Source organism: Squalius cephalus (genome assembly GCF_949319135.1).
Source record: "Squalius cephalus genome assembly, chromosome: 17".
In the NCBI taxonomy this organism is placed as follows: Eukaryota; Metazoa; Chordata; class Actinopteri; order Cypriniformes; family Leuciscidae; genus Squalius; species Squalius cephalus.
Genome location: NC_137138.1, coordinates 19,458,279 through 19,472,833, shown reverse-complemented (window position 1 = coordinate 19,472,833; position 14,555 = coordinate 19,458,279). Strand labels below are relative to the sequence as shown.

General features: G+C 38.4%; 1 protein-coding gene across 16 annotated transcripts in view; it reads left to right on the top strand.

The window, feature by feature from the left end:
- nrg2a (neuregulin 2a) overlaps positions 1 to 12,805 on the top strand; it is a gene marked incomplete at its 5' end in the record, with an annotated part of 88,754 nt that extends 75,949 nt beyond the window's left edge. For 4 of the 16 annotated variants that reach the window (XM_079847487.1, XM_079847486.1, XM_079847479.1 and 1 more), the window contains 4 exons: positions 3,903 to 4,005; positions 4,862 to 4,985; positions 5,077 to 5,204; positions 11,261 to 12,805. In XM_079847487.1, coding sequence (XP_079703613.1) covers positions 3,903 to 4,005; positions 4,862 to 4,985; positions 5,077 to 5,204; positions 11,261 to 11,912 — 1,007 coding nt within the window. In that variant the 3' untranslated portion in view covers positions 11,913 to 12,805. Of the gene's footprint in view, positions 1 to 442; positions 467 to 3,902; positions 4,006 to 4,849; positions 4,986 to 5,076; positions 5,205 to 7,710; positions 7,936 to 11,260 lie in introns of all 16 variants that reach the window. The other 12 variants (XM_079847483.1, XM_079847481.1, XM_079847489.1 and 9 more) reach the window with 7 other exon arrangements.
- Positions 12,806 to 14,555: the final 1,750 nt, after the last annotated feature.

Below are 14,555 nucleotides of genomic sequence, written 5' to 3'. Positions count from 1 at the left end.
ACATTAATGGTGAAATAACACCCCTAAAATAACATAAATGAAAGTGTCTAACAATGCGCCCTGACATGACCCCACAATGACATGAATTCATCAAATAAAATCTACTAACCTAGCTGCTCGTTTCAAAATCTCAGATCCTAATCCATGCAATAAATACCGAAATAAACTACTAGTTTGATGATTTTGATAATAATTCTTCTTTATTACTCTTTATTATTTTCTCTTACCCATTAATCTGTTTTCAAGAAACTTCTAATCTAACCACTTACACTTTTTCACATTATAGTATCTGCATGATGTGTCTTGACATGACTTTCATTATGCCGATATGTGTTCCTATGTATGGTGGGATATCTATCTCCTAAATCTTGTTCTTGTTTTTCCTCTCTCTCTCTCTCTGTTTTTGTTTTTGCTCTTCGTTATCAACTCTTTGCACTGGCAGAATCTCTTGGGATTGAATTTATGGGTATGGACCAATCCTTCATTCCGTTTTCCAGATTGAACTGTGTAGCTCTCATTCCATTTGACACACCTCCATAGCCTCTCTCCAATGGACTCTAAAGCTAATGAACAAATTGATTAAGAAATAAATCTGTCAATCAGCCGTTGCTCTGTATAGTAGCTCCTCTTTCCAAGAGTTAGCATGGGAATCATTATCTGCAGCCCTCGTCTCGTCACAGTGGGATTTTAAGGCTTTGTTCAGACAGGCAGGAAAAAAAAACGGATCCGACTCAAATCCGTTTAGGAAAAAACAACATGAATCTGATGTTTATAAGCATCCATATATGGTCTAAAATCCGATTAAAATCAGATTTTTGGAATGTCTGACCGATACCAGATTTCAAATGTCTGTCATTCGTGACATGACGCACATGTAACATCATACAAAGTGCACAATATTGAATTTAGTCATGTCATTGCTCTTTCCTCATATAGTAAACTATGTGGCATTCATTATATAGGAATGAGTGAACAAATGAGTGATTTTGGGCGCAGTATGTTCATCAATTGCCTGACATTATACAGCATCAAACTAGTCTTTGGCAACTGATGCACATATAGATGATATTAACTATCACTATTTGAACAAATGGATCCAATTTGATTATAAGATCAGATTTGATAAACTAAATTGGATTTGTGTGCAACGTGAACAAAGCCTACGAAGTTTCAGTCAGCTCACTCTTTTAAAATTAGCCGTAAATTTTCTAGCAGCTCGAGAAACGTTGCCAAAAAGTTTTACTGTGAGCATTTAACAGTGTGCGTAGTTAGTTCAAGTTTTACGTAGGTCTTTTGACAACCATATATTTTGTTGAATTGGTTGGAACGACATAAAGAGTCGGCAAATGAGTCAGTTTTTTGTAATCAGCTTGAAGATGTACACAGATTTCTTCAAGTGTATGCAACTAGTCTCAGGCTCTTAAGGAGTGAGCATTATGCGGGGGTGATTTGTGTAAACCTCTGTCAGTTTACACACCAACCTTGTATTTACCGAACAGTAAACATAACAAGTGTGTAGCTTCAAGTAAATTTATGTGCACTGGAGTAGTACTAACATTGAATCGAATTATGTTATACCTTGAAAGCCTTGGCTCACGTTGAAGAGTTCAGTTTCCCTTACGCACGCACTTTCAGGATTTCCAGCGAACTCTTTGGGCAAAAAAAAATCAATAAAATTATGTAACATTAAGACTTTCAGACAATATCATTTTGTAATTTAATTATTTTTTATAATTTATACTTTTTTAAATAATGTAAAATAATTGTAAGTCTTTTTTTTAACTAGAAAAATGTCATTCTGTGCTTAAAACAAACTACAGAAAGATAGATAGATAGATAGATAGATGGATAGATAGATAGATAGATGATAGATAGATAGATAGATAGATAGATAGATAGATAGATAGATAGATAGATAGATAGATAGATAGATAGATAGATAGATAGATAGATAGATAGATAGATAGATAGATAGATAGATAGATAGACGCTTACAGTTGATCATGCTGACTTGACCTTCAACACGATATGGATGAGTGCTGCAGATAAGAGTCCATTTCTCAAACAAAATAGTTCCTTTATTTTCATTTTCTTCCCTTATTCTAATCTAAGTTCTTCTCCCTGTTCCATCTGGCCTCTTTCCCGTTGTCTTTGCTGAATTATCTTTCCCCCTTTATGTCTACCCTTGCACGCTACTTTACCATTCTTCTGCTTCACCAGTGTGATTTCTGCATCTGTATTTGATAATGGTTTAAATTAAATGCAGTTTCTCTTTTGTTTTCTGTTCTTAATATTAGCAGGCTTGGACAAACTGAATCCTAGTGCCCTAGCATGCCAAACTGCATTAGTACCATAATTAGGTTGTTTATATGACCTCTCCCAATCGTCTGTTCTTTGCTTACAAACACAGCCTCTGTTTTTCCTTGAAAATGATCCATTTTATGGTACGAGTAAACTAGGCCCTCTATGAAGTCACGTTGTGTGCTTAAATCACATACTCAGCTCTGTTCCTACTAGCACAGATGAGGCCCTTCAGAAATAATGTTCTCCTCCTCGCTCTGAGCGAACGACAGCTGGATTGTTTCATTATTGATTATGAAATATTTCTCCCCTAACTAGCCCCCATCCCTCTCGGACACACATTCTCTTCCTTTTGGAAGGTCTGTGGGACCAAACCAAGGCCCATTTCCAAGGGAAAAGCAGAAGGCTGTGGTTTGATATTTGAAAAACATGTCCTTTTGAATTGAACCAAACATTCAGTGTGTTTTATAAGAAGTAATGCTTGATCTACAGCATGTGTGGCATCATGTTGATTACCACCAAAAATAATTCGACTCATCCCTTGTTTTCATTTTTTTAACAATGGGTTGCCGTGAGGCACTTACAGGGAGGATTTAAAAGCCGAAATGAGAGCCTTACATTAATTCTTTAGTTAAAACGTGTGTATTATTTGAGCTGTGAAACTGTTTAAATCATTTCTGCAGTCAGTTTATGGCAACAAAGTTTACATAGAAATGGTTATTAAGTAATTCATGCAATCATGTTGCATGTTAACATGCATAATGTTTTAATGCTATTGAAAGAGTGAATATTTTAATGTTTAAAAAATGTAATAAACTCCATTCAGTTATTTTGCGAATGTCCTCCTTGTAGAGATTTTTGTTGTTTTTTTAAAGAAAAGGAAGATTTTTTTTTTGTGCTAATCAACATTATACCACAAATGCTGTCTAATAAGCTTAACTTGCACTGTATCCAAAATATGCCTTTTAAAGCTCGCTAAGAATCCATGCTTTGATTGGTTATGAATACATAAACTATAACTGACCAAGCCAAACAAAGACCCTGATGATTATATCTGTGCCTCCATGCAATCACCTCTTAAACCAATTTGCCCTGCATATTCATCCACATTTCAAACGTCCTCTTGAAATGCTGTTTGAGCTTGTAAATTGAGCTGAATTACGATGCCCCCCAGTGGAGGAAGGCATCCATGGACTCTCAGAAATCATCAGTGCCCATTGGGAGATTGTTCAGACAGCCCGTTTCCCTCACGTCCACGATAATGATACGCATTATTCCTCGCGCAAGCAGTTTCCACTGCTGAGCTGGTCCATTAGAGCCCGTGTTGAGGCCTGAGCCTCGTTCCCATCTCATGATTAATCCTCATATCCACGCAGTTAATGAGAGCGTACGGGATCTGAGTCATGCTAAATGCCCGATAGGAAGAACATGTTAATCCGGGCCGTACATGATATATCTCAGACACTATGAAATGAAAGAGGACCGCCGCAGCAGTGGGGACTGTTTACGAGAGAGTTTAGAACCAGTTGTAGTTTTAATTGAGACTGATAGTTGTTCTCTGGTTTTGTTGTGTGTGTGTGTGTGTGTGTGACAATGTGCAGAGGCAGAGGAGCTCTATCAGAAGAGAGTCCTGACAATCACTGGCATCTGTGTGGCTCTTTTGGTGGTGGGCATAGTCTGTGTGGTGGCCTACTGCAAAACCAAGTAAGTATGAGGTGATAAACAACGATCTAAGCTTAGTTTAGAAATTAAATTCTAAATGTATTACTGTAGCAGTAAGAAGAAAAAAAATGACCTAGACTGGCCTAAAAAGTGTACTCAAAAAGATTTTTTTCACACTGAAATCACCAATCAAAGTTGGTAAGTAACTTATGCTCTTCAAGGTTGCATTTATTTGACACAAAACATATAGGTAAAAACTAATATTGTGAAACTATATAACCATATGATGCTGACATTTTCAGCGTCATTACTCCAGTCTCCAGTGTCACATGATCCTTCAGAAATCATTGTGATATGCTGATTTGCTGCTCAAGAAACATTTATAATATTATCAATGTTGAAAACGGTTGTGCTGCTAGTATTTTTGTGGAAACTGCGATGGAAAGTTCAAAAGAACATCAATTATTTTAAAACAGAATTTTTGGTAATATTATAAATGTCTTTACTGACATTTAAAATCAATTTAATGCATCCTTGCTGAATTAAACTATTCATTTACTGACCACAATTTTTTTTACCGTATTTGTATTACAGTAAAATACGGTTTGGTAAGTGGTAAAACTACATTTGCTTTGGCATTAACTCAACTAATTTTATACAAAGTTAAACATATTTAAGTAAACTTCGACTGAAGTTACATTTTTAAGTGTGGTTTAAGTGGCAAAATACATTTTGGCGCCACTATACAGTAAATAAATAAATGGAACTTAGCTTAAAATGAGCATTAAATCCAGCTGCGGCATTGCAGCATAGTGAGCTTTTAAATGTGACGTGATGGTTGTGATTCTGGGCCGATGTCTGAGAGAGTGACACTGCCTCACTGTAGCCTCCCCCCCAGGAAACAGAGGAAGAAAATGCACAATCATCTGAGGCAGAACCTTTATGTGGATCATCCCAACCGAAACCTGGCCAACGGACCCAATCACCCAGGCCCAGGTCCTGAGGAGATACCCATGGTAGATGTACGTCACTCTTCTTAATAAATGTGATTGGTTGGGATGTAGTGTCTTCTGTCGGTAACAAAAGGGCTCTTTTTTTCTTTCTCAATCGCAGTATATCTCCAAAAATGTACCGGCAACTGAGAGGGTCATTAGACACGGAGAAGAGGCACCTTTTCCTGGCAGCCGGCAGTCTTCCAGATCCCACAACTCCTCCACCCGGGCTCATTCCTCCACTCACAGGTACATTCCTGACAACGTGGCATGTTTGACCAGAAACCAGCAGAGGATTTGTGTGTGGATTCATCATAGCCAGGGGTCACGGCCCATGTCATACGTCTGCTTTCATCGCATTCAGCATTTTTTTTCCCCCTTTCCTTTCACCCGCTAGGTGTGGAATCCGAGTCAGGCAGCCATTATTCACCCCTTTTAGAATCAAGTCGCAGGTGTGAGTGAGTGAGTGCAGAGAAACTCAGAGGTTATACACCATGATCACCTCGCAGGGCTTCGACTTCACGCTTTTCACTCAAACTGATCCCTACACACATATGGGTTAAACCAGTGGTTCTCGGTTTGTTCTGTCATGACTCCTTTGAAACAAAAACAGCCTTTGTGTGCCCCCAACATTTTCACTTTCCGTTATCAATCAGCCGTATTGTTGCAAAACATTGTTGCCAAATGTATACTTCTTGAATAAAGCGGAATTATTTGGAAGATGGTAATCTGTCAGAAAGCAAATTAGCAATATTAGCAATGTTATGGTTTTACTGTGAAAAAAAATCTTTGAAAAACTAAATTGCCTTGTCAGTTTTTACTGTAGTGAATAATGAATTGCCTAAAACTTGAAAAAAAGAATGAAATTATCATCACTGGATATGCTTTATCTTTTGTAAAGTTTGTGTTGCCTTTTGCCATAACTTATTCACCACCCTTGCAGTGTTTTCTTCATTAACTGAAATATTTTTCTTCATTGAAATAAAACTTTTTTAGTAAATATTAGGTAAAAAACTTAAACTAAACATAAATTTGAAATGTTGCCTTTAAACTATTAATATATATATATATATATATATATATATATATATATATATATATATACACTCACCTAAAGGATTATTAGGAACACCTGTTAAATTTCTCATTAATGCAATTATCTAATCAACCAATCACATGGCAGTTGCTTCAATGCATTTAGGGGTGTGGTCCTGGTCAAGACAATCTCCTGAACTCCAAACTGAATGTCAGAATGGGAAAGAAAGGTGATTTAAGCAATTTTGAGCGTGGCATGGTTGTTGGTGCCAGACGGGCCGGTCTGAGTATTTCACAATCTGCTCAGTTACTGGGATTTTCACGCACAACCATTTCTAGGGTTTACAAAGAATGGTGTGAAAAGGGGAAAACATCCAGTATGCGGCAGTCCTGTGGGCGAAAATGCCTTGTTGATGCTAGAGGTCAGAGGAGAATGGGCCGACTGATTCAAGCTGATAGAAGAGCAACTTTGACTGAAATAATCACTCGTTACAACCGAGGTATGCAGCAAAGCGTTTGTGAAGCCACAACACGCACAACCTTGAGGCGGATGGGCTACAACAGCAGAAGACCCCACCGGGTACCACTCATCTCCACTACAAATAGGAAAAAGGGGCTACAATTTGCACGAGCTCACCAAAATTGGACAGTTGAAGACTGGAAAAATGTTGCCTGGTCTGATGAGTCTCGATTTCTGTTGAGACATTCAGATGGTAGAGTCAGAATTTGGCGTAAACAGAATGAGAACATGGATCCATCATGCCTTGTTACCACTGTGCAGGCTGGTGGTGGTGGTGTAATGGTGTGGGGGATGTTTTCTTGGCACACTTTAGGCCCCTTAGTGCCAATTGGGCATCGTTTAAATGCCACGGCCTACCTGAGCATTGTTTCTGACCATGTCCATCCCTTTATGACCACTATGTACCCATCCTCTGATGGCTACTTCCAGCAGGATAATGCACCATGTCACAAAGCTCGAATCATTTCAAATTGGTTTCTTGAACATGACAATGAGTTCACTGTACTAAAATGGCCCCCACAGTCACCAGATCTCAACCCAATAGAGCATCTTTGGGATGTGGTGGAACGGGAGCTTCGTGCCCTGGATGTGCATCCCACAAATCTCCATCAACTGCAAGATGCTATCCTATCAATATGGGCCAACATTTCTAAAGAATGCTTTCAGCACCTTGTTGAATCAATGCCACGTAGAATTAAGGCAGTTCTGAAGGCGAAAGGGGGTCAAACACAGTATTAGTATGGTGTTCCTAATAATCCTTTAGGTGAGTGTATATATATATATATCAAAATTACTAAAAATTCAACTAAAATTTTAATATAAAAATAAAAGCTAGTCTTAAAAAAAAAAAAAAAAAAACTATAATAGTATATAAAAAATAATAAAATAACACTGATTTGATGTCGTTCCAAATCGTATTTTTCCAATTCGTAATTTCATCTGTGGAAAACCAACATAGACGAAACATGAGAGGATTGTGACTGACTGTCCACCTCCAAAAAGCACATAAAAGTAGCATGAAAGTAGTTAATATGACTGAGTCGCTATATTCTGAGTCTTGAAGACAAAGGAAGAACTAGCCTCTCGTTCCCCCCCCACACTTTGAGAACCACTGGGTTAAGCATCTTGTGCGCTTTTTCTGTCCTGCTTTCTTTCCTTCCCTTTTCTTTCATTCTTTTTCTCTCTTTCTGTCTTTCTCAGACATGAAGGGAGAACGTGGAGTCTGGAGCGAACAGACAGCGTCCTCTCCGACTGTCCTTCCGACATGATGTCGTCCTCAGTGGGGACCAGTAAATGCAACAGTCCTGCGTGCATGGAGGCTCGGGCCAGACGTGCCGCACACTGTGGCTTTACTGAGCCCCACCGGCCGGCCCTGCAGTACGGCGACTCGTTCGACTCGCTTGGGGACTCTCCGCATAGCGACAGGTGCGCAGGAGCACCCCCTCTCTGCAGCCATGGCACTGAGAACCATTTTAGTGTGTGCAGTAAGACTCTGCATTTCAGTGCATAGTCTCCTTTACCCCGGGAGATTGGCACGGGTGGCGTGAAAGATTCAATAGCAAATTTCACAGCACGTACCATCAGGGTTTGGGTCGTTTGGTGGGGTCTAATATAATTTAATTTAATGAATATAATTTGATAAATGTTGATAAATAAAAGAAAGCTAGTGAGCTAACTATAATAAAAAATTCTAAACAAGAATATATAATATCTAACCACTGGATCACATTTGTGGCAATAGCCAATAATACATTGTATGGGTCAAAATTATAGATTTTTCTTTTATGACAAAAATCATTAGGATATTAAGTAAAGATCATGTTCCATGCAGATATTTATTAAATTTCCAACCGTAAATATATAAAACATTTGTTTGTGTGAGTGAATACAGCACAATCGTGAACATAAATGTAGAACTTTAAAGCCGATTTTTCTCAATGTTTTGATTTTTTTGCACTCTCAGATTCCAGATTGTCAAATTGTTGTATCTCGGCCAAATATTGTCATATTCTAACAAACCATATATCAATCGAAAGCGTATTTATTCAGTTTTCAGATGATGTATACATCTCAATTTCAAAAAAATTGACCCATGTGACTGGTTTTGTGGTCCAGGGTCACATTTATGTAATAAAGTATCATTACATATTTAAATATTTATATTAAAATGTTTATATACTGTATATATATATATATATATATATATATATATATATATATATATATATACATTTTAATATTATATAGACATACACATACATTTCATTAGCCTATATATAATGTAACATTACAATTTTATATATATAAACATTTTAATATAAATATGTAATTATACTTTATTACATATATTATATATTCTAATATATATTGTAATAACTAATTACATATTTTTCTTGTTTAGATTTTTTTATTATAGTTATCTTACTAGCTTTTATAAATATAAATATATCATTCATTCATTAATTTTACATTTATAATATAATATACAAAAAGAAAAAATATATTTTAATTATTATAATTTGTATCATATATATATATATTTTTTCAAATATAACATATCAATAAACATCCACATATTTAGTTTCTTGTGCTGCGTCAGCCACTAGCGCATCTGATCAAAACCTCTCCCGATAAGAAAGCTGACCCCTCAAAACTCACTATACAAATCACACACTGTGTACCATGACGAATACAATAGTAAAATTCATTGCGCAAATCGTGCAGATGCTCTGGCCCAGCTGAGAATGTCAGAGAGGGAGTCAGGGTCAAGCAAAGCTTCGCTGCTCCAGATACGCAGTATTTGTATCAAGGCAGAGAGAATCTAGCCCACGGCCAGCTGTATTTACAGTTATCTCTCGCCTGCGAAACGCCCACACCACCATGTAAGGGCCAAAACAGGAGAATTTATACCGTGAGGGGTTCATTAAGTCAACAAGAGCCGAACAACACATTATCTCAGGGGTGAAACAGGTCTCTGGTGTTCTGCTCTGCACTATTTCCCTCTCTACCTTCTCTCCTCCTCTGCAGCTGACTGAGCTGTTGTGCATACGGCTATCTGCCCTCAGGCTCCGAAAAACTGTGACCGAGCAGCCAGTGTTAATTTATCTGCTCCAGTTTGACTGTGGCCTCCACTCTCAGGGCACGCTCACTTTAACTCACACAGCACAGGCCAAAGGAACAAACGCAGATAGCGACTTTTTTTTTCTTCTCTGTCAAAGGCATCAGGGAAAATGACCCGCTTACATGATTAAGTGTAGCATGATGCACGCTAACGGAAGGGAACTTGTAAGGCAAGCTTTGTCATCCATCTGGTGGCGTGCTGCAGTAACAATGCTTAGCCTAGACTGGGAGGTTTGACGTGGCCTCATTTGTTACTGTAGCACGCATGTCTGCTGTCGTTTGCTATTGAGCTTTCAGCCGCCGAGTCTTAGTGTGCATACTATTATTTTTCTAGTGCCATAGCAAGGTGGGCGTCAATTGATGCAACTCTGCAAAAATACAAGACAGGAGCACTGCGAATGAGCAGCTAACACAGAACAGGGATCCCACACCTTTAGATTACTGAATTGTTCATCTTGTTCACAGTGCAGTAAGAATGTTAAGCATTTCAGAGAGGTTGCACTCAAAAAGCAATTTCTAGTCAGTATTTAAATAAAAAATATATATTCAGAAATTCCCATCATTTTTTAGGATTTAATAAATTTCATGATTTTTCCAGATTTTTTTCAACTCTGAAAGAGGTTCTCAACCTTGAGGTCGCCCACATGGGGTCAGGCACAGGAGATTTCTGTGAAATGCATATAACTTATTTTGTGATTTTGAATGTTGTTAGCATACGTTTAATAGTCAACAGTTAGACCTACTGAATATATTAATTTGTGCTTAAATTCGTTCAAATGTAGGGAGCCCCGCACATGACATCCAGACAAAAATATATGTATATCGTGGCCACAAAATTACTATATTGTGTGCATGATTTACATGATTTTTTCCCCGCATGTCATGTGCGGGGGTCCATACTACGGTATTAAAAATAAAATATATAAATTGTAGGCATATATATTGTGTATACATTACCGTTCAAAAGTTTGAGGTGACAGTAGTGACAGTAAAGACTTTTTCATTGTTACAAAAGATAAATAAATGCTATTCATCGAAGAATCTTGCAAAAATGTATCATGGCTTCCACAAAAATTGTAAGCAGCAAACGTTTTCAACATTAATAGTAATAAATGTTTCTTTAGCACCAAATTAGCATATTAAAATGATTTCTGGAGTAATGATGCTGAAAATTCAGTGTTGCCATCACAGGAATAAATTACATTTTAAAATAGATTTAAAAAATCTAATATCAAATTGTATTAATATTGCTATTTTTCACATAAATGCAGCCTTAGTGAGCATAAGAGACTTCTTTCAAAAAAAAATGTTATTTATAGATCCAACTTAGATATACAGCAGAGATAAAATGCCCAGTGAAAAAGCATTTAGTCTTTAGAATGTGATTTGCTATTTGTGAGATCCTAAAGTTTAATTCTGTTTGGGTGAATGTCAGTTGTGGACCCAAAAAGTTGTGAACCCCTGAATGCAACTTCTTTCCCGGTGATGGGTCCCTTTGCTGTTATCTGTACTTAAAACCATTGACTGATGTCCATATCTGTTCCACACAACCTTCTTTTCTCCTGCTCTTCTTCCTCTCTCTGTCTCTCTCTCTCTCTCTCTCTCTCTCCCTGTCCTTCTCTCGCCACAGGTACGTGTCAGCGCTGACCACGCCGGCTCGCCTGTCTCCCGTGGACTTCCATTACTCACTGCCCCCGCAGGTGCCTACCTTCCAGATCACGTCTCCCAACGCCAACCACGCCATGTCTCTGCCCCCCGCCGCACACGCTCCCTACCCGCCAGAGGAGGACCAGCCGCTGCTGCGGCGCTACCAGGTGCCACTGCACGAGGCACGGGGCCACGAGCCCTACCGGCAGCAGCAGCGCGGCAGCTACCTGCGGGACAGCACGGGCAGCCTTCCCTCCAGCCCCTACCGGCTGGCTCAAGAGGAAGAGTACGAAAGCACCCAGGAGTACCTCTCCTCCATGGAGCAACCAAAGAGAAGCAGTCGCCGCTGGCGCAGGTCCAGACTCAATGGCCACGTGGCGCCACGCGGCTACCAACCGTCCCGGGACTTGGGCTCACGCACCTGCCTGTCGGACAGTGATTCGGAGGAGGAGGAAGGTGAGAGCACGCCCTTCCTCAGTATGCAGAATATGAACGCCGCCGAGCCCTCCGCCCTCTACAGGCCCGTGCCCGACACACGGACTTCTCACGCCCAGAGCGGGCGGCACGGGCCACGCGCCAACACACAGACCAGACTGACGCACTCGCGCCCCAAACTGGACAATGCACCCCACTAGAGAGACCACCACCTATCCACAAAAAAAAAAAAAAAAAAAAAAAACGATCTACTATAGACATGCACCTATAAGAAATATTTTTATTTTATATAACTGACAGATATTATAAACAAATGAAATATTTATTTTCATTTTAGCAAAGTTGTCTACTAGTTAACAGCAAAGACTTTTTTTATAGGGAAAACTCTATTTATATGTACATTTTGATTTACAGCATAAAAAAGATGTGCCAATTTTTTCACAACTTAAAAAAAAAAATAGAGTAATATTGTGGTGCCTTTTGCTGTATGCTGATGCCAGAGGGCCAGTGGAGTTTTTTGTAGCCTTTCTTATACGGACGCCTCATTTTTTATACTCGTTTACTCTTTTGTTGTCTCTTTTTGGCCTTTTTTTTTTTTCTTTACTTTCCTTTCAAGGTTGTGTTTTTTGGGAGCTGACCCCCATTTGAACTGTGACATCCCCCCTCCACCGTCATGCAATATAAACCACTCTAACATAAGGTGTACGTTTACATGAATTTGATCCACGGAGATGTGTTTATGATCATGTTGCTTTACCAACAGGAAATCAATGACAAATGCAACCGGGGGTTCGGAAAAAAAGTAGTGTGTGTGCGTGTGTGTGAATGTGAGCGACCAAAAGCGAGAGGCCTCGGAATGACTGTGGCTCTGAGAAATATGCTGCTGTTGTCTAGAGTTACACATGTGCGCAACTGATGTCGTCTTACAGATGCACTGCCTTGATTTGCTTTGCATCCCTACAGGGTAAGGTTTGTCACACGGGAGCCTTCTTTTTCCAAAGGGGATTCTGGGTTAAATGTGAGTGGGCCGTGGGCCGGGCTGTCAGTGCTAATAGCTTTTGACAGATAACAAAGAAATAAAGAACATATAGTCTCTCCCACTCAGCCCACTTTCCCGTCACTCAGTCGAGTCGCCCTCATTATCAGCACATCCATCCGGTTAGAGTGGCCAGCGGGAGAGATAGACGGGAGGAATGGAAGGCCTCACAGCGTCTCAGGACTTCATTCCACTCCACATCTTCATCTAGCGCAGGACTGAAGAGAGACTGACACCAGACTGACGGATGCGTCCCCTCCATCGTTTGGTCCTGGTACATTGGGACAGCAAGAGTAAAGGGGCTGTTCACACAAGACACGTTCTTGTGCTATTTTTTAATTTTTGCTTTGTTTGAGGCATTCCGTTCGACATCAGATGTGGGAAATTCCTACTTTATATTTCCGACTTTGATCATAAATACCCAACCCTTGAAATATGATGCATAAAGAAACAAATTGCAATTTTGGAAATTTATATATGTGCACTTATTCTAAATAATAGAATAAAAAATGTATGCACATATGTGTGTGTGTATGTATATGTATGTGTATATACACACACATAGTTTTATTTTTTAGACATAGTGTCAAGTTTAGTAGAGTGAATCAGTATCAGTAAAAAATTTAAATAAAGGACCAATCAAATGAATCTAGGGGTGGGATAAGCATATTTACATTTCGCAACAACTTATTTCTTTTTTTAAATTAGAATGTGTCCTGTGCGAACAACCCTGAAAAGTTTCTGTGCAGACCACACAATCATGTACACACACAAACACAGTCTCAAATGACAAGACAAATAGCTGTGAAAATTATTAGGGGTCATTAAAATGCCAAAATATGCAAACTTTATATTCTACTTGCGTTCCAATGCATTTCATTTTTAGTGTGTAATGTTGAGGCTGTTTGTTTACCTTTGTTTTTTAACTTCAGGTCAGTTTTTTTCATTAGGTCCATATATTTCATAATTATTTAATATATTCACAGTTACTCTAAGTGCTACACCAAATAGTGCAGGTCGTTGTAATTATTATTTTATCATTATTTTTCATATGCAAATCCATGTCCATTTTAAAGCACTCATTGGGGCCCAAACCAAACCAGAAACAGCTGCACTGACTGACTTTGTTTGGATGGAAACACTCCTACATTAACAACCAGTCAGTGTCGATAAGCCTGAGATGAAGTGTACTAAAATCAGCTGTTTTTAACTCTTCACCTTATACAAAGAGCGTCCACAGTCAGCATCAGCTTTCCACCTTATTGAGAAGAATAATATAGTGTTGAGGGAGGTGAAGTTCACTGGGTTAGGAACAGAAAATTGACACCAAATAACAGAGGAAGATTACAGATACGTGCTAAATATGTTTTCGTGCACTTCTTCCATAAAAGAGATGAGTTGTGATTATTTTGGTTCAAATATATATATATATATATATATATATATATATATATATATATATAGATCTATATAGATATATATATATATATATATATATATATATATATATATATATATATATATATATATATATATATATACAAGATAAGTCCTGATAAAAGGGGTTTAATGCTGTATTATGACAGCACAACGGAATATCATGTTTTCTTATTTTAAATGAAGGGATGTTTTGTTTGAAGTTTGAGCAGAAATACTTTAGATCCCCTACCTTTCTTCCTTACATTTTGGGTCTTATTTGTATGTTTGGGGAAATGCCAAAAAAGACAGTGCTCTAGTTAGTTTAATGTGATATCTCTACTCAATCTCTTGACGGTTATGTCCTGCCAGTTTATTTCTACCTTTTTTG